The sequence below is a fragment of the Odocoileus virginianus genome, chromosome 3 (genome assembly GCF_023699985.2).
Source record: "Odocoileus virginianus isolate 20LAN1187 ecotype Illinois chromosome 3, Ovbor_1.2, whole genome shotgun sequence".
NCBI classification, from domain to species: domain Eukaryota; kingdom Metazoa; phylum Chordata; class Mammalia; order Artiodactyla; family Cervidae; genus Odocoileus; species Odocoileus virginianus.
In genome coordinates this window covers 35,097,311-35,123,550 of record NC_069676.1, presented here as the reverse complement: position 1 = coordinate 35,123,550, position 26,240 = coordinate 35,097,311, and the positions used below count along the sequence as shown (strand labels likewise).

Below are 26,240 nucleotides of genomic sequence, written 5' to 3'. Positions count from 1 at the left end.
TTCTGTTACTTGTGGCCAGAGTCCCTGACTGATGTCCATGCTCTAGGCAGGGCCTGGCAGGGTGAAGCTCACAGCTCTGTAAAGCCTGCTTGCAGCTTCTCCCGTGCTGAGGCTCCCCGTCCCTGTTCTGCTTCTGACATCACTTTCCCAGGCTTGAAAGCTCTGAATCATGTTTGCCTCCTTCCCATCCCTCACCCCCTACATGCAACATGCAGTGGCTCCTCCCTTCAAATGTCTCCCACATCCATCTCTCTGACTCCATCCCCACTGCCTGATCCCTGAGAAGGGAGGCCTCGTCATTTCTTGCCTGGATGACCGCTGCAGCCTCCTGGCTGGTCTCCTTGCCTCCAGCCTCTCTCTGCTCTCATCCATCCTCCATGTGCTGCCAGATTAATCTTCCTTAAACACTGCTCACTGCCTGTCACTCCCCAGCTCAACGATGTAGCCAGCCCTGTCGCTCACTGGTCCCCCACAGGCACCGTCTGCTTCAGCCAGGCTGTGCCTCCTGGCTCCCCTGTACACGCGCTATCGCCAGGGAATGCCTATGTGCTCCTTCCCCTCCCTTCACTGTCTGGCCAGCACTACCACACACTAAGGTCTCAGGCAGAGTCCCTCCCCTCCTCCGGCCTTGGGACACCCACAGTTGGGAACAGAGGAAGTGATGTGGCCAGGGCCAGCACTGAAGCCACAATCTAGTCTGTAGGTCAGCAGATGGGTTGTCCTTGCCTGGCCTGTCTGGGCTCTTGAATGTTGCTGTGGCCCCCACCACCTCTCCGCTCTGCCTGTCGTGGGAACGCACCTTGGCTTCCAGGTTGTTCAGGAGTCACATCTGGTGAAGTCCTCTGGATGAGGCATCTCTCACTACATCAACCTTCCTTCTCAGGCCCCCTCATGAATGCCCATCACCCCCGAATGAGCACCTTCCCAAGATTCTAGATCTGCAGGGTCCTGCCCTGATGCTCCCCGCCACTGTTGTCAACCAAGAACCTGCTCCCTCCACCACTTAAGGGGGTGTCACAGAGGGAGGCCAAGAGTGAGCATCCCTGTCGATGTCCACGCAGCATCTGCAGCAGCTCCCATTTATAGAGCATCCAGTCTGGGTCTGGCACTGGGCTAAGTGTTCCAAACAGAATAACTCATTTAATCCTCGCAACCTTACGAAGTAGAAGCCTTTCATCATCCAGATTTTCTAGATGAGAAGATTGAGGCACAGAGAGCTGAAATCACCTAAGGTCACCCAGTTTAGGATTCTGTTTCAGAGCCCTGACTCTTAACTGTTGAGTGCCTGACACCCCATCCCACAGTCCACTGGAGAGCTGAGGAGGTCAATGGGTCCAGCGGGGAGAGGCCTAAGGAGCCATTGTCACTCTCTTTTTGTGACCACTTCTTCAGAGGGCTGGGGTGACCAGGGGAAAGCAGTGTGCTGCAGCCAGCTCATCCTGGCTTAGGAGAGCCTGTTGTTAAAATTTCTGGAATTTTGCAAGCTGGTCAACATCACATTGGTAGCTTGAAATAGGCCATCGTGGGAGTATTTACACCATAGAAATTGGCAGCTCTGTCCCGCACTTTCCCAGAGAGCCAACTGTTAAACATTCACCAGCACATCACTGCTGGGGAGGGGAGGCTGACCACCCTCCGAAGGGCATCCTAGCCTATGCATGCCAGGCTTCAGGCAACTCACCCCAAAGACAAGCCCCCTCAGTGGAGCCAGGAGTCTTAAAAGCAAGGGGTCTTGAGAAGATTGAGTGGGTCTCAAAGATGGGCCTCTGGCTGTGTGATCCCAAAAGATCTGAAGGAAAGCACTCTCAGAAAGTGTCAGGGCAGTATATTCTAACCAAACATGCCCAACATGGAAAGTTGGCCGCCAACCAAAAACAGTGCCATTGATGGGAGGCACGGAATGGAGAACTAAGCTGGGAAGCCTAAGCTCAGGTCCAGCAGAGGCTTGTGCGAAATGCCAAAACAACTTGGGGCAGAAGGGGCTTGGAGGAGGAGGCCCAAGAAAGGGTGGGCCTTTTGACTCGTTGGGAGGTGCTGGAAGGCCCGCCTCTCCACTCTACCATTTTACACCTGAGGACACTGAAGTGGAGAGGCAGGATAAACACTAGTAAGAAAGCAACAAAGGCAAGAGGTGAGATCAGGACAGGCTGAGTGGTTGCTGTGAATGAGCTCAGGTCTCTAGGTCCTAATAAACCACACCCCAGGTCCAGGCCTGTGCCTGGAGATTCATCGGGCAGGAGATGAGTTGACTGCAGTCATGGGGCAGGAGATGAGTCGACTGCGGTTCAAGAAACAAAAAAGTTTTATTCGGTGGATGCATCAGTTATGTTCTTTGAGTGCAAGCAACAGAAGTCGATTCTCACAAATTTAAGCAGAAAGGGGGAAGTTCTAGTGAGAAAGTAGGTTGCTGAGAGAAGGGGAAAGAGGCTTAAAAAGCAGGCTCTGAAGCAGGAAAGGAACCAGGATAGGGAATTTACCAACCTGCCTTACTTGGGCCCTGCTTTCAAGATGAAGGGCCCTGCTGAACACTGACCATGCCTGTATCAGGGGAGAGGTCGGAGGGTCCCGGTGGGGCTAGGAATGGAAGCTGGACAGATACAAACCCAACAACTGTCCACTGCAACAGCCACAGCCTGGTGAACCTGATGCAGACCCCAGGCACGATTCTGATAGCACATCTGAGCCAGCTTCAGATGCCCAAGGCTAGCAGGGACACTGGGAGACAGGCTGGGACCCCCAAAGACCTGTCACACCAGGCCAGCTTCCCTTATCACAGAGTTACTCTCTGATAGGTTAGGCCCAGGCTGGAGACAGTGTGCCTGGACTTCAGCCAGGTACCTGATAAAATATCTCAAGATCCGCAAATGTAGATGCACAAACCAGGTGATAACACATTAAAGGGAACGCAAAATCTTTGGAATGGCCAGCACTGTTTTCTAACACAGCCGATTAAATGACTAATGTTGGTCCACACTTGGGTCTTTACCTTTGAGCCTCAGGCTGTGTGCCCTTTGAGCTGGTCAGGATTTTAATTTAATACTTGGATAAAATGCACTGATAACATATTGGTTAAATTTGCGGATCGTGTGCCCATCCCTTCTCCCTGGACAAGAAGCTGTGAGTGGTGGCAAACAGCCTTGGTAAGAGGACAGTGACATAGGTGGCGTGGGCCCAAGCTAACCTGCACAACCATAACCACTGGCTGTGGGGAACTGGCTCATTCTGACAGCATTTGAGTTAGAACAATGAGGAGAGACCAGGACATTTGTTGGATGGCTCAGGGAAGAGAGATTCTCTATTTTTTTTTCCTGGATTGGGCCTGCAAGGATGTAGCTCTGATAATTCCTGGCAGCTCCCTTGGGACTGAGAGGAAAGGTTTTTGGAGAGTGGCAGCAACACTTCCCTCCCCTGCCAGAGAGATGAGGGATGAATCCTGGTCACATGTTTTCCCTGGATCCAACCATGCCTGAAGCCAGAGCTACCCCTGGCCTTTCAGTTACACGCGGCAAAAAATCCTTCCCGCTCCTTTTTTTGCTTAAGCCATTTGGGCTGGGTTTTTCAATATTTGCAACAGACACACTTAGTATCCTATGACAGTCCGTGCCACAGTATTATGTCACAGTGGAATGCCCTCCTGGGACTGATATCCAGAGAAGCTAACAAAGACATCGGGGATAGAGAAGGGGACTTGGAACCTGCTACATGAGGAACAGCTGTGTGGACAGGAGGTGCCTGACCTGGGAAAGGGCAGACGGGGCCTTGTATTAAGTAACTGAAAAGGGAGAATCCAGCCACTGTGGCCCCAGAAGGAGAAGTCAAGAACTACCTGGGGGAGCTTCCCACCCGTTTCCATCTCATGTAAGAAAGTTGTTTTGAACAGTCCCAGTCATCCTGTATGTGTGGCCCTGGCTAAGTTGGAAAGCTGACCCCCAGGGATTTTTATAATTAAAATCCTGTGGCCTGGACATCCCAGCCCAGGTTTAGAAGGAGCCTGTACCCTGGTGGCAGGGTGGTATGAAGAGGCAGGGTGTAGTGGGGAAATGGGCTCTGGGAGACAGGGGATTAGGGCTTCCCAGGTGGAGCAAGTGGTAGAGAACCTGCCTACCAATGCAGGAGACCTAAGAGACGCAGGTTCGATCCTTGGGCTGGGAAGATCCCCTGGAGGAGGGCATGGCTATCCACTTCAGTGTTCTTGGCCTGGAGAATATCATGGACAGAGGAGCCTGGCTAGCTACAGTTTTTAGGATCACAAAACGTCAGACACGACTGAAGAGACTTAGCACACACACAGACTTCGGATTAGCCCAAGATCATGCAAAGAAGCAAGGTCCCGTGACTCTCCAGTGGGCTTTTAAGTCCATGGGACCCCAGACAAGGCCCTGACAGTAAACGGACATATGGGACTCTGTTCCGTTCCCTGCTGGTGTGGGTGGGGGAGGTGAGGCCGAGCAGTAACAATGTGCCAGCTCTGCCATTTCTCCAAGGCTCAATGTTCTCACCTAACAAATGGGACTAACCTCACCTACCTCCTGGGTGGTCCTGCGGTTCCGATCACGCGATGCCGGTAGAGTCCAGCACTGGACACGTTTCCTACCATCACCAAGGTAATTATGACCACAGATGTGACAGTTTCAGACACCGAAGCCTCCTCCTATTCCCGCCCCAGGCTTCAAATCCTCTTAGCAGAAGAGGAGACATCCAAACCCCATCCTGAAACCCCAGGCCTGCCTAGGATGGCAACGCGGGACCTCGGGAAGCCGTGCCCTCCCTCATCTGGAAAAGGAGACGGACCCCAGCGGCGCACGCCTACGGGAGGTGCTCCAGCAATCTCCTCCTCTCCGCCGCGAGGTCAGCCGGGGGGGCGGCTCTGGAAGCGCTACCCCCTCCAGACCGCCAGAGGGGCCCACCGCCCGGCCACTTCTCTGGGGACCCAGGGGTAGGCGGCGGGGGTGAGAGCTACAGCCGGGCGAGCGCGGGAACCGAGGAGCCGCAGAGGCCGCCTTGCCCGGAGGCTGGACGCCTGCTCCCCGGGCGGCAGCCGAGCGCTCAGCCAGGAACTTGTTAACAGGCCCCGAACAAAGAGCCGCTAATCCGGCGGGCGGCCGCGGGCGGGCTGGCGGGCGGAGGGATCCCGCCCCTTCCCCGCGCGGCCGCCGAGTTTACCGCGCACTCATTACCCGGCGCCGGGCGGGGGCGGGGGCCGGGGTCCAGGCCGCGGAGCTGGACGCTCGGTGCCCCTTCAGGATGGCCCCGGGGCGCGCCCCTCCCCAGGGCCCGGGCGGGCGGGCGCCGCGGCTAATTACTAATCCCTGGGCTCGGGTTCCCATTGGCTTGGGCACCTGCCGCCCCTGGCCGCTCACGTGCCCAGCAGCTCGCCCGCCCAGCGGGAGGCTTGCAGCTAGCCCCGGACCCCCGCCCGCCGAGCTATCCCGGACAACGTGGTGGGGGTTGTTTGGGAAGAGGAGAAGGCTCTGGTCACGCTGGGACGATAAGGAATCCTTCCTACGTGCCAGTGCCCGTCATCCCCCTTTTTTATTTTGGTGCGGGAGGGGGAGAGAGGGGCCGGAAAGATGTGGATATGGGAAAAACCAACAGCCCCTCGACTCCATCTAGTCTGTGCTCCTGTAAGGAAGGGGTAGGGTCTAAATCGGGGTGTATCTCCCTGCAGGCGCTGTGCTAGACTTGCTGGGGTGGGGCACGGGGAGTCGCACCTGCCACCCTGGCCGGGGAGGTCTACGGTAGGGGTGGGTTACAGGGGTCAGAGCTCCCTCTCCAAGGATCAGTCTAGACTGACTGCCCCTCCCCAAACCTCAGCCACGCATTCGCCTGGAGCTCAAGGTGACCCCGAGCCTTCCAGAGGGACACAGCTCTGACATCCTGGCGTGGGGAGGGGCCTGAATCTGGGGGACTCACCCATCAGGACTCGGGGCCTTGGTGCTCTCACTGTGGACAGGCAGGGAGTTGAGTCCCCTCCCCCCTCTAAGTGGGACCTCAGATAGGCCCTTTGTGGCCTACCCTGGGGAGTAGCTGCGACTTAGGCCTCTCCTGATGGCCACGAATCTCCCTGTCTCCTCCATCTCACACAGGGCTGGGATGGCCCAGCCAATGACCACTCTCCCTCTGGAGACAGGGAGGGGCAGGGGATTTCTGATCACTGCCCTACCCCTGTCATCCCTCAAAGGGGGCAGAGAAAAGACACCAGGCCAGACCCCATCCCCAGGCCTCTGCCCTCTTTCCTGGACCCCTCGCTGCACCCTCTCCCACAAAGAGCGAGGACTCCCCCACTCTCTGTGGGAGAGGAGAGGAAGGAACAGTGCCCTTGGCCATATCCGTCACCTCGATTGCTCACATTTATTGAGCACCTTCTGTATGCCAGGCTGGACATGCATCAGTCTGCCTAATCCACACAAGGACCCAGTGAATTAGGTCCTTTTATAATATTTTGGCTGATTCCTAGGTGGCGCTAGTGGTGAAGAACCCTCCTGCCAATGCAGGAGATGTAAGAGATGCGGGTTCTATCCCTGGGTCGGGAAGATCCCCTGGAGGAGGAAATGGCAGCCCACTCAGCCTAGAGAATCTCATGGACAGAGGAGCCTGGCAGGCTACAGTCCTTGAGGTCACACAGAGTTGGACACGACTGAAGCAACTTAGCATGCATGCACACATGATATTTTGGAGACATAAAATGAAGGAATACAGGGAGGAGCTACATCCATGGCCAGGACTAGGGTGAGGCAGAGGGTGTCGAGAGCACAGATGTAAGGAAGCTTTTGCTCTCAGGGGCAGACCCTGCACTTGCACGACTTAAATCTTGCACCCTAGGCCCCTCCCTTGCCTCACCCTCGTTGACGTCCTGGTCCAAACCCAGACCCCAGAGCCTGCCAGCTCAACCACCCTACCACCTCCTATACATGCCTGGGGTTCTGGCTCCTAGGGGGCCAAAGGCTGTCTGCGGCATCTTCTATCAGTCCCCGGGAAGTGGGTAGGCCTCAGGCACTGGCATGCTGACCTTCTGGGCATCCTGCGAAGGCCTGTTTTTGCCACTGGGGGGTGTTCAACCAGCTAAACAGGACCTGGCTTCCTTGCCAGGGTGCTGGAACTCCCAGCTCCCACCTCTGTGTCACAGTCACCTTCGGGCCTGCTGCAACAGCCGCCTGGTTCCAAGGCAACACAGGCAGCTGCTGCCAGTGTGGTTGGTGGCTTTGGCAGGTGCTGGGCAGGTGTGAACAGTTCCCGGGGGAACCTGCTGCTGAGGGCACAGTCTATCTCAGGCTCACGAGGCAGCCTGTCTGGACATAGCCCCCAGTAGTTATCCAGCCCAGTGCGTTAGCATACAGAGGAAGAGCCCAGAGAGGTTAAGTGGTTTGTTCAAGGTCACACAGCAATCCAACAGCAGGGTCTGAACCAGAACTGAATTGCATCTAGGATGCCCACCCCTGCTTTGCTGCCATGTTCTGTATGTCAGAGTGGGTCACCACAGATCCAGGACAAACTGGGCCCAAATTATCATTTTCACAGAACCTCCAAAGTTCTTTGCACACTGTGGGGACTGATGTTTGAATCAAGTGTCTGAACCAGGTGCCCTGTGAGGCGGGGTGGGTAGGAGGCTTCTTCCAACTAGAAGCAATGACTTCTCCCAGGGGCAGCAGGAGGTGAAACAGCTTATACAGACATGGTCTTCTCTCTCATGTACAAGGTTGGGGCCTGACACAGCTTAAGACCCCACCCTGTCCTAACTCACTTCCCTTCAAAAGGCAGGGAAAATGGAGGAAGGAGGCACACGGGTACCTGCTCCATGTTGGGGTCCACCTGGGCTCTCAGTGTTGCCCATCAACTCGTTATTCTAACCCCAGGGAGCAGAGGTGACCGCATTCTCCAAAGGTGGGAACAGGCTGGGGAGCAAAATGTTCTCATCCAAGGTCAGGTGGCTTAGACTGAAACTTGCCTGCCCCGTCTGCCTCCAAAGCCCTGCCCTTTTCACTCCACCTTGCAGGCTCCCCAGAGGCAGGAAAGGAAGTAAAAGTAAAGTCGTTCAGCCGTGTGCCACTCTTTGCGCACCTATGGACTGTAGCATGTCAGACTCCTCCATCCATGGGATTTTTCCAGGCAAGAATACTGAGTGGGTTGCCATTTCCTTCTCCAGGGGATCTTCCCGACCCAGGGATGGAACTCGGGTCTCCCACATTGCAGGCAGACTCTTTACCATCTGAGCCACAGGAGGACCCTTCAGTACCACTCTCGTGGGAGCAGACAAGGGGAGTGGAGAGCTGGGTCAGCAGAATTGACTGCAGAAAGCTGGGCGCCATCTGGGTGGTGAGGAGGGTTGGGGCCTGGGGCTGGGCTCTGCTGGGTCTGGGAACTGGGAGCCCTGCTTGGTGCTCACAGAGCCTCCAGTCTTGGTGTCAACATCAGGCCTGAGCATCAGGGTGGGGCCTGAGGAAGAGGCCACTCGGACAGATGGTCAGGGTCAGGATGGGTGGCACCACCAGAGGGGGATGCCCCTCAGCCCCACCTTCCAGGGGCTAGAGTCTGCAGGTCTGGGGCCCAGAATTACATTATTCACATGAGAAGACACCCACCTGGGAACATCTATGCCTGGGAGGGCTGGGGTGGGCAAGGTTCCTGTTCCACAGACATGGGTGCACCTGTGTGAGGGACCCACAACACAGTCTCCGGTGAGCTGGTTTGCCATCTGTGTGGAGGCATCAGCTAGCTGGTGCTGGCCCTGGACAGGAGCCATGGCTGGCCTCCCTGGAGCAGGGCAGTCTGTGTTTAGGTACAGGGATGGGGGGCGGGGAGCAGGACAAAGAGAGCTGCAAGGGGACAGAGCAAACTTTTCCCCACTCCCCAGCCACAGCTCCCACCCCACCGCCCCCCTGCCTAGCCAGAGAACTCAAACTCAAGCAGAGGAAATAAAGAGAGAAATGAGCATTTGACTGGCCATGACTCGGAGCATGTTGGGGGCTGAGAACAGGGTCATGGTGCCATCAACAATGGCAATACTTGTGGGAAGCCCTGGCATGAGTGAGGAGGTGCCCTCCCCCCCGCCCCAGATGCCTCTGGCAGCTGCCCCAGGCCACTCCAGGGCTGAAGAATCAGTACCTCTGTCCTGGAGCCCACTTGGAGCTTACCAGTGGGCGTAGCCCCCACACAGGTCTTACGAGGAGTGAGGGAGGCCTCTTGGAGGGGGCTGGATTGAAGCTGGAGGCTGAGATGAGCACAGCACAGTGGGGACTAGTAGCAGCAGTGAGGGCTTGGCCTGGTTCTGACTAGAATTTGAGGATGTTGGGGTATAGGATGGGGATCGGGGCTGGCTGGCTGGGGGAGGGGGCACCACGTGTTGCAAGGCAGGAGAAGTACAGTGGGTGGAAGCCAGAGCTTGTCTGGGAGTGTGGATGGCCAGCCCGCCAGCGGTCACAGTCAGGGAGGACACCTAACCTGCCAACATGTCCGCCCAGGGATGTGTGTGCTGCAGGCGTTTCCCTAAGGGCTCCTGGGCTCGGGGTTCAGACTTTACCTGCTGCCACCGAGGTGCCACAGAAGGCGCTCTCGTGCATTCTAGCCTGGGCACCAGCGGCATCAGTCTAGGTGGAGGATGCAGAGGAGGGAAGGAGTGAGGGGTGGCCACGGCACCGGCCCAGGTGAGAAAGGTGAGGGGGAAAGGGCTGGGGTGGGGAGGACAAAGGAGGAGAGGGACACGAGCAAAGTCACAAGGAGGGCTGAGCTGGAGAACCTGGTGACGGATTAGACATGAAGCGTGAAGGAGAAGGTTAGAGCCAAGAGAGACTCGAAGGTTTCCCGCCCCAGGCTGGGGGAAAGGGGGAGGGGGCCTGGGAGGACGGGCTGCAGGAGAAGGCTGGCCTGGAAAGAGCAGGTCTGGGCATGTGCATGAAACAATGTGTGTGTGTGCGCAGGGGGTGTGTGTGCACGTGCATGTGTGTGCATGCATGCATGTGTGTGTGTGTGTGTGTGTGTGCGTGTGTGTGTACAGTTGTTCTCAGGAGGCAGCCAAGCCCAGCACTAGGGCCCTCCCCTGGAGAAGTTCGTCATTCCTGGCTCAGGGCAGTTTCTGCCTCTGAGACTTCATGGCTTCAGTCTGCAGGTCTGGGGCCCAGAGCAGCACAAGGCAAGAGAAAGGGTTGTAAGGACAGGGGAGTCCTGGCCCCTATGCGTGCTTGCTAAGTCACTTCAGTCATGTCCAACTCTTTGTGACCCCATGGACTGTAGCCCACCAGGCTCCTCTGTCCATGGGGATTCTCCAGGCAAGAATACTGGAGTGGGTTGCCATGCCCTTCTCCAGGGGATCTCCCCACCCAGGAATCAAACCTGTGTCTCTTATATCTCCTGCACTGGCAGGTGAGTTCTTTACCATTAGCGCCACCTGGGAAGTCCCCTGGCCCCTGGCTGAGGCCAAAGTTGGCTGCTCCTAGGAACCAGGTCCATCAGTGCCTCTAGGTAGGGGGTCTGGTACCTGCATCAGTGCCAGTCCCCAGGCTCCTAAAGGAAGTTCCTCCCAGCACAGGGCAAGAGAAGCAGGAGGGCCAGAGGACCAGCCCTCTCCTGTGGGAGCCTAGGGGGCCACCAAAGAGCAGACGCCCCTCCCAAGGCACGGTGACTGAGAGCAGGGTATCTCCTAGCCCTAAAGAATGAAGACCCCCTCCCAGCAACCAACGACCCCAGCTGATGGGGGGTGGCAAGTGGGTCCGGATCAACCCTGTAGGTGGGAGAGGGGCTGAGAAAGCGACCATGGCCCAGGGATGCCCCCCAGCCCCCCCTTTCAGGAGGTCCAGTTCCCCATGAGCCCCTCCACTCAGGAGTGCAGAGATCTGAGACCAGGAGGCCGGCAGGTGTGTGCAGCCCCCAGGGGCGGGGAGGCAGGTGCCAGCTGCGTGCGCAGGTATGAATGAGAAAAGCCTGTGAGACAGGTGGTCTCTGCATGTGGGGGCACAGAGAGGGCCCCCTGGGTGAGTGTGCCAAGGGACAGGCTTTGGACAGAGGGTGGGCACCTGGCCTGGGGAGCAGGAGGCTCCGGTCCCGCTGGCCCCTTGCGCCCCCAGCAGCCTGGCTGGCTGTCCCTCCCTCAACCCATTTTTCACTGGCTGCTGTTGCCAAGGAGCTGAATGGGCAATGCGGGAGGGGCCAGGGTCAGCGCAGGGCCAGCCTGCTGGGCACATGTGCCTGGAACCTGCGGGGGCCAGCAGCAAAGGGGCCCCAGATGACAAGAAGGACCCCATGCCCTTCAGCAGCCCCTTGCGCAGGCCTGAGGGCTGATGCCGGAGGCAGGCTCTAATCCAGGGCAGCCCTGCGGCACTGGTGCCCACCCGCCAGCGCCCTGGGCAACCTTTCACGAGGCCCCAACAGGTGCCCCACGGCCCTGGGATGCGGTTCCTGGACTCTATGTCCTCCTGAGGGATCCACCAGGCACCCCCCGGAGCTGCAGCACCCGGACTCACCAGTACCCATCACCCTCTCGTCTACACATGCTCACCTGTGCCACTGCTCACAACCATCACACACGTGCAGCGGGCCTGCCGCCACGCACGCTCATCTGGCCACACGCATACCCGGGCTGCACACATCGCCAGCCCCCGTCATCGCCAGGGCACACATGCCAACCCAGAGCCCTCACACGTGCTCACGTGGGCGACATGCAGATATGACCACACAACCTTCCCGCATGCATCTGACTCAGTAAACAAGCCCTGGGCCCCTACCGAGTATCTAGCAACACCTCCCCTGTGCGTGGAGCATGAACACCCCTCAGCTCACCACGGTCAGTGGTTCAACCCGTGCCCCCTGAGCGATGCACACATACTCCTAACACGCACGTGTGTGCAACAGGAACACACAGCCAGTGGCAGTGCAACCTCCCAAATAAGGAGGGGAGGTCAGGGGGCAGAGGGGTTTGTTAAAGTGAGGATTCGGTGGGCGGATGCTGGGGAGATGGAAGATGGATGGGGTTAGGGAGGGGGGCAGGGTGGGGAGGGCGGCTAGCCGGTGTATGCAGGATGCACTACGCAGAGACCCCTGAAGGAAACGGACATCGGCCTCAATCATCAGGCTGGTTTCTGAGCTTTCACTCATTCCTCTCCAGTCTGGCTTCCTTTCTCAGGAACCCCAGTGCTCCCTTCTGACACCCCTGGGATTAACAATGGCCTGGCCAGGCTCAGCAGCAGCCCCCAGGGTCTCAGGGCTGCAAGAATCAAGAATTGCTAGGGCAAGCTCCATGCCCCCCTGATCACACAAATGACCCCCTCCCGTCCACATAGGTGCTCAGCTCTGCTGAGTGCAGGGGGGCGGGCAGCCATCAGGAGGCCCCAACAACTCAGCCTAGGTGGAAGGAAGCTCTGGGAGAGCAGACAAAGGATGCAGGGGAACTCCTCCCACCCCCAGGAGTGGACTGAGGGCTGAGTTATGGGGCAGGTGAGGGTGGGCAAAGGGACACGAGGGGAGGGAGAAGGGTTGTGGAGAGAAACGGAGTGGGGAGAGCGGTAGAGCTTCCACTCACACAACTCTGGTCCCTATGCACCAGGAAGGCCAGGAGCCACAGCCCGGGGCCCCGGACCCTGGTGCTTAGACTGTGCGGGACTGCAAGGGCTCGGGGGCTGGTGTATGCGCCTCCACGCCTGAGTGTGCGCGTGTGCGAGAGTGTGTGGCGGGGACAGAGGAGGACACTGTGTTCCGGACGTGGGCAGCGGCCAGGTGCCAAGCTGGGAATTGTGAGTAGCTGTTTGGGGCAGATGCTGCCGGGAAACCGTATCTTAAACCCCGTCCTCAATTTCCTGGGCACTTGGGATGTGGTCAAAACCCTCTCACCTGCTAACCGGCCAAGTCAGATTCCCTGGGGCGTTGATCTAAACCCCCAACCCTGCGCTGGGGCCGGGCAACCAGCAAACTTCCCCCGCCTGGAGGCGTGGGGCGTCTACACTCGCCAGCCCCACGCGCTGACAGCTGCTCCTGGACTTGGCAGAACCCAGGCTTCCGGGGAAGCGCGCGGGGAAGCTGCGCAGCGGCGACAGGCGACCCCCGCGTCCCGCCTCGCAAAGTTTGGCCTCGGGGGGCTCCCAACCCGGTCCGGCAGCGCGGGTCAGGGACCCCTAGAGCCGCGAGCATTAGCGAGCACGGTTCCCCGCAAACCTCCCCACAGCGCGCGCGTGACTCACCCGAACCGCGGAGCCAGGCGGCGAGGACTATGCCCAGGAGCGCTGGCCACAGGCCGGACCGGACGGCCATGGCCGCGGGCAGGCGGGCGGCCCGGGCGCGGGGCCCCGCGGACAGGAGGGCGCCTTTCAGCGCCTCAGCCCAGAGCCCCGGCCCCGGTCACCCCCAGGGCCCATGCCAGCGGACTGCGCTGCCTCCGGGCGGCCGGCTGCCGGGCGCAAGCGGCGCGTGCCTCCCCTGGGCACCGGGAGCGCAGCAATGCAGCCGGGGCGGAGCGCAGCGCCAGCCGCGCCGCGCACAGAGCCAGCCGCCGCGCGGAGCCCGCAGCCGGGGAGCGGGCCGGCGGGCGCCGCAAAACCCGGACTGGAGCGACGGAGCTGGGCGGCGTCAGGGCGGGGCGGGGGAAGGAAGGAGGGGCCCAGCAGCCCCGCGCCGCGCGAACGGGCCACCCCCAGCTCTGGGGATCCCTCTCGGCGTTGCCCGAGGCTCCCCCAGGGAGGGGCTGGGGTGGTGGGCGGGAGGCCTCCCACCTCCCTGCGCGATCTCCAGGGACCGGCCAAAAGTCTGAAACCCGGAGTGGATCGATTCTCCGGATCCGGGTTCTCCCGGGCCCGCCAGCCAGCGCACAGGTGGCCCGGGAGGGGCCCAGGGCTGCAGCGATCCCGGCGCGGCGCCAGGCTGCAGACAGCGGCCAGGGACAGCGGTGTCCGGCGGCGGTTCCGCGCAGCCCTCTACCCTCACCCCACCCTACTCCGCACCTTCCGGCCGCGCTCCGAGGCGTTCAGCGTGTTGCTGTAAGCCACCCAGCCCGCGGTTCGGATAGGGGACTGCGGGAAGCTCTCGGGCCCTGGCCCGCGAGCAGAGGTACGCGGGTAGGACAGACTAGGGGCCACCCGCAGTCCCAGCCACGGTACCAGGTGGGCCTCAGAGTGATCCTCGGTTTCTCTAACCCCACGGCACCGTTTACCTAAAGAAAACAACGCTAGGACGCAGCGCAATCAACAAGACGCGCAGTGTTTGCGCCCGGAGCGCGCACCTCGCCGGAGACGTGGGCGTGAAGGAACCAACTGGGTTTTGGGAGCTAGAGAGATCTGGGGTAGAGTCTAGGGGCCTCCGTCTTCTAGCTCTGTGACCTTGGGCAAGTCACGGTGTCTCCGGGAGCCTCCAGCAACGACCGCTGCTGGAGCCTCCTGTTCCCCACCCCCATTCCCTAATCGGGTTTAAATAAACAGAGGGTTGCTTTGAAGGAGAAAGGAAATGACAGATGCGCGCCATGTGCACAAGGAGAGTGGTTAAGAAAAGAAATCCTACTCTGTGTCGGGAGGAGAAAGAGGAGGGTAAGGGCAAGGTCGCAAGCTAAAATGCCTATAGTGGATGGGCATTCTAAAAGACCAGTCGATGATATATAATCAATTGATGCTGCACGCTGGGCGACAGAAGAATGGTCTTCGCTTCCACAAAGAGATATGAGCTCTCCTATATTTCTTGAAACACGAGGCCCTCTCTCGGTCTGTCTTTTGTTTCCCACTTTTGAGAGAGAAGGGTTGTGAGAAATGTTTTGCTTTCCTCTTAACTCTGCTGTGAAAAACACCAGACAGTGTCCAGTTAGGTATCTATAGGTACTGGGCTTCAGGGCCAAGGAGGCCAGGGCAGCGCTGGGGACTGGGCACAGGGTCCCATCTCCAGGCGCATCTGGTTCTTTTCCAGGTGCCAGGCTGACAGGGTGGGGCCCGATGGGGCCACATCTGCCAAAGTTTCAGTAGAAGCCATTGTATATGAAGTTTTTTTTTATTTAAAATTTTTAACTAAAAACAACAACAAAAATTACTTTCATTTGAGCCCAGATGAACATGTCCACAAATGTCCACCAGCTCTGGGTTTTGAACTCTGCTTTGGAGTTTGCTTGTGCATAGACTGTGTCAGGGGGCCCTGATCTACCCAACAGGACTGTGTGTGTGAGTTGTGGGGAGCAGTGTGCCCAGGCTGCTCCCTCTGACACTATACCTCATCCCACTTTCAGGAAAGAAATGGGTGAGAGAGGTGAAACAATAGCAGAATTTTCTTTTTCAGCCTCCATTATGGGAAGATGATTACGGACTAGGATTTGGGTACTGGAGGGAAGTAGTTGAGGATGAAAGACTGGGATTGGGGCTAGGGTATAAGATGATGTCCTAATGGCGTGGGCTAGACTCTGCTATTTCTATTACATTTGGTTTGATCCGCACAAGAAGTCCTATGAAATAAACATTATTATCCCTATTTTATAGATGAGGTCATTGAGGCTTGGAGGAGGAAAGAACCCTATGTCCAGGGCCAATCTTATTCAATGATTGAGAGGTTAGCTGAGATGACTCTGTGCAAGGTTTGATTTCAATGTCCATGCTCCTTAAATTTCATCCTGCAGTTTTTGCTCTGGGATGAGAACTTGGGAATGAGGTCTGGGGTACAGGAAAAGAAAGGGTCTCTTTCTCTATTCCGTTTAGTTGCTCTGGTCATTTCTCTGGCCCCCTCTCTTCAGCTGCAATAGGATGGTGTGTGTAGCAGTCATGATAGACTAGGTTGTGTTGTAGTAACAGCGCCCAAGTCTCTGTGGCTTAAGTCAACAAAGATTTATTTCTCATGGGTCCACAGCTCCAGACCTTCTTCACTCAAGGACTTGGGTTGAGAAAGCAGCCACTCTCCCATGAGGGAGAGGAAACTGGAGCTCCAGAGGTACCCTGTCCCCCCAGTCAATGGCTCAGCCTAGAAAGGACGTCACTTCCACCCACAATTCAATGGCCAGAACTATGGCCCCACTCAAGAAGATGGGAAAGTGCATACCTACCACATGCCTGGAAGGCAGTTACTGAAACACATGCACAGCAGCAGTGGCGATGGCCGCAGCCTCCAGGCCCAGCACGACCCTCCCCTTGCCTACTCTGCAACTCTGTGTGGGCTCTGGCCATGGTGGCCTCCCTTCTGTTTCTCCAGCATCCAGGCTCATAGCACCTCCATCCATTCCTGTTTGCTTTCCTGTCCCCAGATCTTCACAGGCATGGTTCCTTTTAGTCACTCGGGTTAGCTGTCCTCTTCCAAGTGGTACTCAGGGCCATGTCAGGTAAAGGAGTAGGAATTCCCTTGTGTAGATGGGCGAGTAGACGTCTCACCTGAATTCTGTGTAAGAATCCAGGTTGGAGGGCTGCCAGGAAGGGCTCACCTCAGACCCAAAGTTTGATGGCCAGATAAGAGGGCACCTGTCACCTCCAACTTCATTTACTCTTGAGCATCAGTCTCCAAGGGAAGGAGGAGCTAGATCCTCCCTGGGGGGACCCTCCTGCGAGTGTCTGTAGCCCCTTGCAATACCCCACCAACAGGGCAACTGCTCTGCTGGACAGATATGTCTCTTCTCAAGGGAGCAGGAATCTGCCCCTCATTGGGTTCATCTTCTGGGGTCACGTCAAGCGTGTCTGGCACGTCTTTTCTTCAGAAGGCTTACTTCTTCAACTTTGGAACACCAAGTCTGGATCTACCCTGGATTCTCTCTCTCCAGTTCTGCTGTTACAGGCACTCTTAACACATTGCCCCCCACCCCCACCCCCCCGCCCGCTCGCCCCTTGCAGGAGTTCTCCAGTGGGAGCATTTCTCTGAAGCCATCTCCTGAAGTGAGCTGGCATATCTCCTGGCCACATGGCCTTGTGCATGCATGAGCAGGGTCCCAGTCAGCTTTGATCAGGGACATCGTACAGTTAATGCCCACTAGACTGAAGAACTTCAGAGTTCATGGCAAGGCCATGGCTGACTTGAAGATGTGCCAGAAGCTCCTGTGATGGGGATTAAAATGCAAATCTCCAGGTCCTGTTCCTTCCCCATTCTGATTCATGGGAGGTGTCTAGGAATCCATGCTTTTACCAAGCTCCCACCATCCCCTACTGGTTATTTTTATTTTTTTCTTACTGGTACCAGTGGTCTGAAAACCTCTCTTTGAGGAGCACTGCCCTAGGTCTTTGCCATGGGTGCTGCCAGCAACAGGGTGTTACCCATCTACCCTGGGTTGCTGGTTTTCTGAATTTAAATTCAGAAACTTCAATTCATCCCAGTCCTATTCCACTGTATTACATCTAATCCCTCTCTCCCGCATGGAGCCTTCTCAGGATATGGAGGATGTCGGGCAGGGGGCTTGCTATTTTCTTCAGCTTCCTGTCATTCCCAGATGAGTCTGGGAAGTTGTATATGCTGTCAATCAAGTTGTTACTAAACAGGTGGCTCAGAGCAGGATCAAGGACAGCTCAGTGGCTCTCTATATGCTATCTACAAGTTGCAGTGGGACAATAAGTCAGCTCTTTCATCCACTTGGGAAATTTCTGATCACTCCATCCTTTAGCTCACATATAACTGCCACATCCACAGAATAAATGGAAATACCCTGCATAGTCAAAGACTCACGAGCCCCCTGCTTTGCTCTGATCTACCAGGCCAATAATCCAATCAAACAGGAAATTAGTTTGGCAGGAAGGACTTGTTCTTGGTGGCCCCAGATTGGCTCTTGATGGCCCCTGCCATGATTCCAGCATTCATATCTGCCCACTGCTCAGCATGTAGTTTCTCTCTTCGGGAAGCAGTATCTTCCCCTCTTTCCTTTGAGGGAGCACGCCTCCCCACCATCAGTGCATGAGATTCACGTGGGGCTACCCCACCCCAGTACCAGAGGATGGCACATATTTCAGGACACACAGCATCCACTCTTCCCTAAGCTGTGTGATTCATTCAAGGATGAACATGTGACCCAAGTCAAACCACTAAGGCTCGTTTCTAGGACTTTTGTTGGGACTAAGGAGAGAAAGAATTTCTTCTCTTGCTGTACTTGAAGAAGGAAAGAGGTGATCTTAGAGCTTCATTCTGTGAGGAGCACATGCCGGAGACTAAAGCTTGGGCAAAGAAGAGCAGAGCCTGGAGAAGAGAGAAAGGCTGAATCCTGGTTCTTCATTCAAATCCCCTGGATCCAGCTGCTCCTGAAGCTACCAGATACACACTTGTTTTTCAGGGTTTTTTTTTTGTTGTTGTTGTTGTTGCTAAAGCCCACTTGGGTTTCTATCATGTTTTATTTGAAAGAATGACACAGAATCATCCTTTATAAAAATCTGTTCTAGAGCCTCGCCTAGGATAGGGCAAGTATTTATTAGTGCCTAGTGTTTGCAAGGCTCAGTGTTACCCACTGGGGGAAACTGCAGCCTATGGGAGAAGACATAGCAGTCAGGCTGTAGTGAGAGCTCGGCTATCAGGCAGATGAATATGTAGGGGTTAAGAGGGTAGAGAGAACTAGAAACAAACCTCTTCACAGGACCCCCAGCAGTAACTGGACCAGTCCCTTCTGCACATAGAATCCCAACATCCACCCATTCCCTGAACCCAACACACACACACACACACACACACACACACACACACACACACACCCAGCATACCCTCTTGGAGTGTTTCAGTTTATACCTGCTCAAGTAAACCAGTTCATCCCTGCATCTTCCTGCTCACTGGTACAGAGCACTGTGCAATTTAACAAAGGTATCTTCCTGGTTCTTCACTAAGCAGATTTTCTTTTAGAATTCTGTCTTAATTCTTTCAGGTCATTATAACATCATTATCCTTGGTGGCTCAGATAGTAAAGAATCTTCCTGCAATGCAGGAGACCTGGGTTTGATCCCTGGGTTGGGAAGATCCCCTGGAGGAGGGCATGGCAGCCCACCCCAGTATTCTTGCCTAGAGAATCCCATGGACAGAGGAACCTGGTGGGCTACAGTCCATAGGGTCGCACAGAGTCAGACATGACTGAGTGACTTAGCACAGCACAGAATATTAAAAAAGCCATACAATATCCACTCAATCTCTGCTTCTAACACAAGTGGACTTTCCACACACTACTCACACAGATGCACACAATCAATAATATAATCAATCAATACTGAATCAATATTGAGCACAATCAATAAAAAACACATATTATCTCTGTGCATTTACATATGTAAAGATACTACCAGATATCTCCACTTCTTTCATGCACAGATTACTTTTTGTGTCCATGCTCCATGCAGTCCCATGCTACTGAGAATTTTGCGCCTGGGCCCCTCCTATGCCTCTGCTCAAGAAGTGAGGTGTTCTCACCATGGAGTCTTCAGGACCAAGGCCAGCGCCTAGCATTTCTTGAGGCGCTGTTTGCCCAGCACAGGGCTAAACTCTTCACCTGGTTAATCTCTATGGATTCTCACAGCCCCTTAGGACACAGATGGTGTTATAACCCCCACTGTGTGGACACAAAAACTAAGGCACAGAGAAGGGATGTACTTGCCTAAAGCCACTCAGCTTGTAAGGGATGGGACAAGGATTCTGCTCCAAAAATGTTTATTGAGTGATTGAAAGAATGTTCAGTCTCACAAATGGCTTTATTAGAGACTCATGCTCCTATGATATATGTGCTACCACACACACACACACAATCAGAAACACACAAGCAGAGATAACCTTTCCAGCTCCACGAACTCTATGGCGTCTGTGACTCAGACATTTCCCTGGCTACATGGCCCCCTTCTCTAACGTTCCCCACTGGGCGCTCTCAGGCAGGTTTGGAGGTGAGGTGTTCCCTGCTGAGGGGCCAGGGTGAAAAGGAGGGGGTGGGGGAATTATCAGGAAGGGGCAGGGGGAGCTGAGGAGGAGGAGGAGGACGGGATTGGACCAAGTGGAAACCTGGCACCATGCCCTCTGCAGATGACCTGATGAGCATTTTGCAGAGTTAATTTCATTAGCGTCTCTGGGAGATGAACAATTAGCAAGATGCTCTGATGCCTTTAAAAGCTTAAGAGAGGGAGAAGGATGCCTTTCTGGCTTCCCTATCTGACCGCAGTGTCCCTCCCTCCCCGTCCTTTCTCTGTGGCTTCCTCCATCCCCATCTCCCATCAACTCTCACTCCCCTTTCCCCTCTCCTGCCATCACGGAATCACTTATATCCCCCACCACCCCTCCCTGCTCCTCAGCCACCACGATGGCCCCTCCCTCCCTCTTCTAGGCTCCCATCTGCCCCTTGGCAGCCCCGTGTTGGACCACTGCCCACAGAGCATCAATTGGTCCCCTGTGCTCTGATCACTCAGACACCCAGGGCTGATGCTTGGCACTGGTCCAGTCTTGCAAAGAGCTTTCCTTTGGCACCCACAAAAGGCAGGACCAGGTAGAAAGTCTCTGTTTTTTTTTTTTTTTTTTTTACTGATTTTGCTACCGGGTCTTTGGCAATCCCCAGAGGAGATTACATACCTGACAACTTGGAGCTCCCATTGCAATCCCCGGGCTGGTGGGTGTGCAGGGCTGGAGTAACTTTCTGCCTCCTCCTTGGGACTGGGAGGAGGTTGGGGGAGTCCCTGGAGAGAGACCCAGGTCAGTGTGGCTCTAGCACACAGATGGATAAGGGGGGCTCCAGACACTTGGGTTAGTGTTTGTTTCAGCTTCCAATTACACACTTCTTGTGTTGGGATCACACTCCTCATTGTGACTTCTCCAAGTGCTGTCAGTTGGAGGGGTCCTGGTCCCGTGACCGGACTCCCCTGAGTCTCTTTGAAGATGCTTGGGGCAGCTCTGCCATAGTGAGGCCCTGCCAGCCGGGGCCCAGCCTTTGTGAGCTGAGATTCCAAGTTCTCCACGACTCGGTGGGGGTCCCAGACAGACCCTGTCCTCTCAGCTCAGGTGATCTCCGATAGTTCTATCTCCCTTCCACCTCAGAGCCCTCCCTCGGTCAGGGCATCAGGGAGGCACACTTGGAGCTTGCTAAAAGCCAGATTTCTGGACTCCCTCCCAGGCTTATTATGTGTTCTCAGCGGGGGGGAGGGGCCTGGGATCTGCATTTTAAGAGATTTCCATCTGGGCCTACTAGACTGAGAACCATGGCACATGATGTCAGGGTTTGTAGGCTGCTGGAGCCAGAAACTTTACCTTTACATCATTAATTCTCATCAGGGGGAATATCACTCCAGGGGTGATACTCAAAGAGTTGGTTCTTTGGGGGTGGAGGTGGGTGAAAAAATCTGACTCTTTCTCTATATAAAGCACAGATCTATATACAGTACATCAACAGATAGACAGGGTATCATGGTATTACAGAGAGGGGGCGATTAGGGAAAAAAAATGTAGAGGCTCCTTATGGGGGTGAGAGTGAAAAATAGGTTGAGAAACACTGTTTACTACTGAAAGGTCCTAAGAAGCATGAAAGCGTGACTCAAAACTGACCCTCCATACGGGGACACAAGCATACACACACCCGGTTGCACACACACACACACTCAGATTTGCACACGTCAGCACACTCTGCACAGAACGCATCCAGAGGCTTCTGCTCACACATATGCAGATATACACGCTTCCATCTTCACCCTCCCACACAGACACCAGGAGGCTCCAATAACACTGCATTAGTGAAGAGGGGACTAGGTTAGGATTTTAATAAGCCCTTAAATAAATAAATATATAAACCCCCTTTACCGGGGCCTCTGTGCTTCTTATTAATGTGACATCCTTGGCCTCACACTTCTTGAGAACAGAGTTGTCTCCGTGTGTGGGCGTGTTTCTGAGGCGGTGTGTGTTCTGCGCATGGCTGTGAAGGAGCTTGCCTGTGACCGGGTGTTGTGTACAGGTGTTTGTGAGGTGTGTGCTGGGGCAGAGTTGTGAGCAACAGGTCAGAAAGGATTATGTGTGTGTGTGTGTGTGTGTGTGTGTATACACTTGGGGGTGACTCTGGGGTTCTTAGCCAGATACTGGCCAATTTTCAGGGAGCCTGGGCTCCAAATTCTCTCTGTTCATCATTGTTTTGTTTACTTTTGTCAACACATAGTACGTGCTCCATAACTATGTGCTGAATAAGTGAGTGAATAAATGAATGTAATTATAAAGCATCTTGAGCTCTGTTCTGTGAATTAAACTTCATAAGCTGTTCCATGTCCTCGGTCTCACCATGCCCATTTTACAGATGAGAAAACTGAGGCCGGGGCATTGAAGGCAGCACGCTGCTCCATCACCATTAAGTAAGTGGTAGTTTATTACAAGTCTTCTGGTTCCCAGGCTTTACTCAGGGCCCATTGCTACTCTGCAGGCCTGAGGGAGATCCAAGTAGGGTGGCCCAGAGTCACTTCCAAAAGGGCTGCTGAAGAGGTGGCCGTGTTGGAACCCAACATCTTCCTGAGAGGTTTCTGACAACCCCCCTCTGCTTTTCTCTCTGCTCCTCCCTGGTACCACCAGACCCCTGGCCCTCTCAGCCTGCGGTCCCAGTCCCTGGAGGGCCAGATGAAGCTAGGCAGAGCAGATGGGCGATGCTCACCCAGCGAGGCGATTCTGACTCAGTCCCTCGGGGGCTGGTACAGACTGTGTGCCAAGGTTAATTAAACTGGTAATTAGAAGGAGAGATGCTTAATCTATCTGGTTAATAAAATAACCCCCTTGCATGAGCACGTGGACGCAGTTGCTTGGCTGGGCGGAAGCAGAGAGGCTGCAGCCCTGGTGTTATGGGATCAGTAGAGTGGAATGCTCCCTGCTCCCCTGGGCACTGTCCTCCCTCCCTCTCTGCTCCCTGAGTCCTAGAACCAATTGCTGGGTCTGCCTCTGTCACCTTAGGGTGGGATCTTGGGGGGAGCTGTGAGGAAGGTCAGGTGTAGGGAGGTAGCCAGGGTACCCTGTCCTGGGGATGCCCCAAGGTAGAAAGGCAGCACTCACAAGGTTTGCCAGCCACCAGCCCAGCCTGCCATGGGTTGGGGGGTAGGCTCTAATGCCAACTGGGACCCTCTCATGGCTTCCTGTGACTCTTCATGTCACTTCCTTCCAGGGCTAAGTCTGACCATTCTACTCTAAATAACATCCTTAGTGAATATCTTTAACAATTAAATTGCAATTTCATGTATAAAACATGAATACCTTATTTTTCTTAAAAAAAAAATTTAAAGACTGCAAATGCTATCCCTCCTCCCAAATCTCAGGTTTTGCCAGGGAAGGGACCACTGATGAAAGTCTGGTGGGTCACCTTCAGGGCCTGTCTCTGCTTGTATGCAGGTGTAACATGTTGAGATAACGAGGTGAAGTTTTGCTTGATGTTAGATTTTTTTATAACATAGTATCTTACTGTATCTCTCATTCTGCTGTGTGTGTGTGTTTCCCCCATTCAACGTGCAGAACTGATGTTTTCTTCAATCAGATTTCACCAGGATGGAAGTTTCCAGGTAGGGACAGGAGTCTTCCTCGCCCTCAGGACCTCATGCTAAGAATGGCCTGGGACCTGCATCAGGGCATTCTCTGACTATGGACTCTCAGCCCAGTGGGTCCAACCCTGTGCTCCCCAGGCTCCTAGCCCAATCCCATCTGCCTGAGTGCTCCCCCGGACCCTGTTCCTCTTCAGTGATTTGAGTGAGTTGGGATCACAGCAGTGCCCCCTTCCTCCTCCAGCCTCTGTTGCTGAGACACCGGGGCTGCTCACACAAGGCTGTGTGTGTGTGAGGCTGCCATGGCCTCACTGTAGCAGCCACCCCCATCAACCTCACAGGCACCCTAGCTCAGGCGGGGGGTCCTCAAAGCAACCAGCTGCCTCCTGTTTCCCACCTCTGAGAACCACCCTGGGGGACTGAGTGACGCCCTCCATGGGGGTTTCCTTGGGGACAAAAGAGCTCAGCTCACCTGTGTGTATGGCTTGCTAGGGAGAGGAGCTGCTGAGCTCTCTGACAGCTCCCGGCAACAGTGACAGGCAGGCCCAAGTGATCGGCAGAAGGCAGCAGGCAAGGGAGGAAGTGGGTCCCTGCAGTGTACTTACTGCAGGGTAAGGGGCTTTATTAACCTCCTAGTGATCAGTTTAATAGTTGTTGAAGTCAGGTGAATTCAGCAACTGGAGCAGGTGGCACTGAGGCTGTAGTGCCTGAGCTGATGTAAAGTGGGGGGTCTGAAGGGGCTTTAGCTACCAGAGCCCCAAGTCAGCTTCTAATCTAAAGGGGTTAACAGCACACACTTTTTAAAGGGCAAGAAACAGGTTAGAGAGGGAAGGTAGGGCTAGACAGGGCATGGGCTCAGCCTACCCATTCATCCACCATCCAGCCACCCATCTACTCATCCACCCACCCACCCACTCACTGATCTACCCATCCACCCATCTACCAACCTACCCACCTGTCTACTCACCCACTAACTCATCTACTCACCCATCTACCAACCTACCCATCTATCTACTCATCCACAAACTCATCTACTCACCCATCCACCCATCATTCCAGCTACCTACTTACCCATTTCCTCACTGACCTATCCACCCATCCACTCATCTACCCACCAACCCATCCACCCACCCATCCACAAACCTACCCATCCATCTACTCACCTACTCACTCATCTTCCTACCCACCTATCCACCATCCACGAACCATCTCTCCAACCATGAACTCATTCATTTAGCAAGCATTTCTTGACCCCTAGCTTTATGCCAAGCCCTGTGCTGCACATGGATCTTGTTTTCTTGGATCTCATTATTCCAGAGGGGCTGTCAGGCAGGAGAGAGACTGGCAATAAATAAACCAACAAGATGGTGAAAAAATATAAAACGGCCAAAAAATATGAAATGGTAAAGTGAGAGAGAGTGGAGGGGAGAAGGCCTGGAAGGCAAGGAAACTCTGAGAAAGTGATGTTCCAGCTGAGACCTTAGTGAGGAGAAAGTGACAATTGCTTGAAGATCTGGGGGAAGAGTGTTTCCAGCAGAGGGAACAGCTAGCACAAAATATCTGAGAAGGAAATGAACTTGGTGTACTTGTGCCCTCACAGGAAAAGCGGTGTGGCTGGGGCACAAGGCTCTGGCAGAAAGGGATACAGGGGGTTGGGTCTGAGAGGTGGCAGGGACCCAGATCCCAAGGACACTCGATGGGGAAGGAAGAGGAACTGGACTCTTCCAAGAGCAAAGGGAAGCCAGTGGAGAGTTTAGAAAGAGGAGTGATATGATGTGATCCACTTCTGAAACTCACTCTTCTTGATGCCTTAAAGTGATGACTGTAAAACAAGGCAGGGAGGAGGGTGGTGGCCATTGATTTCTAAGTCCCTTTCTGTTTCAAAATCCTGCAGTTTTCAATTCTAAAACAACGTGAAGGATGATCTCCAACATCTGGAGGGTGTTTTCACCATTTAGAATTCACATTTGTGGAACGATTCTGTGTAACTCTCACAGTGGCTCCGTTCAGTATCAAGGAAGTGACCTCCTCTGAGCACCAGCAGGGCAGCCCAGAGTGGAGCCTCCCAACCTGAAGCCCTGAGGAGTGCTGCTCTACGCCGCCTGCTGGAAAGGTGGGAATGCCGCTGTTGGTCTTGCTGTGAACATCTGTTATTTATGGCTGGGCCCCCAGACCCTCCCTTCTGGTAGCCGCAGTACCTTGTCCCTTTGGAGAACCTCCTCCACCACCACTCAGAGTCTTTGTGATTCAGGTAGAGCCACTACCTCTACCCTGGCTCCAGGAGTGATCAATCAGAGATCCCAGTATCCTGGCTTCCCATTATCCTGGTGGTTGGTTCAGGTTAGGCTCCCGGTTTGTGCCAGTGAGAATCAATCCTGGGACTTAAACCGGCACTTAAGCTTAATGGGAGATATTCCCTTTCAGATGGGGTTGTTCATCTGTCAGCATACCTGAAGTGAGTGAGTGATGGCCATTTATTGGCAAGATCCTGCCCCCACAGAGAGCTAACAAAGAGACAAGGAGAGAGACTCATTCTGTTAAAGCACCCTGATCCAGCCATACCTGAAGGCAACCTCCTCTTCCTAACTTTTCAATTACAAGAATTCATGAATTCCCTTCTGTGCTTGCACAACTTTGAGATATGATTTCTGACCTTTGAAGCCAAATGGGTGCTCACCAATGCATACTTGCACAACCCTTGAAGATTTATAAAAACACAATCACATGCAGAGCTGGGTTCATTCTTACAGCAGCTCTGGGAGGTAGGTATTATCATCTCCATTCCACAGAGGGGGCCAGCTCGGCCAAAAGTCAAGATGTGTTGCCGGGCGCAGGACTGGGGCCTGGATACAAGACTTTAGTTATTCTCATCTTGGAGGATGA

At 54.8% G+C, this 26,240-nt stretch overlaps 1 protein-coding gene and 1 long non-coding RNA gene across 3 annotated transcripts in view; one reads left to right on the top strand and one right to left on the bottom strand.

The window, feature by feature from the left end:
• UNC5A (unc-5 netrin receptor A) overlaps window positions 1-13,616 on the bottom strand; it is a 64,869-nt gene extending 51,253 nt beyond the window's left edge. Inside the window, exon 1 of one of the 2 annotated variants that reach the window (XM_070465148.1) lies at window positions 13,164-13,616. In XM_070465148.1, the coding sequence (XP_070321249.1) occupies window positions 13,164-13,233 (70 nt within the window). In that variant the 5' untranslated portion in view covers window positions 13,234-13,616. The remainder of the gene's footprint in view (window positions 1-13,163) is intronic. The other variant, XM_020874022.2, reaches the window with a different exon arrangement.
• On the top strand, window positions 12,546-23,401 carry LOC139034361 (uncharacterized). The gene is made up of 3 exons (XR_011486813.1): window positions 12,546-12,719; window positions 22,139-22,193; window positions 23,332-23,401. It is a non-coding gene; the product is annotated as an uncharacterized lncRNA (long non-coding RNA).
• The last annotated feature ends 2,839 nt before the right edge of the window (window positions 23,402-26,240 follow it).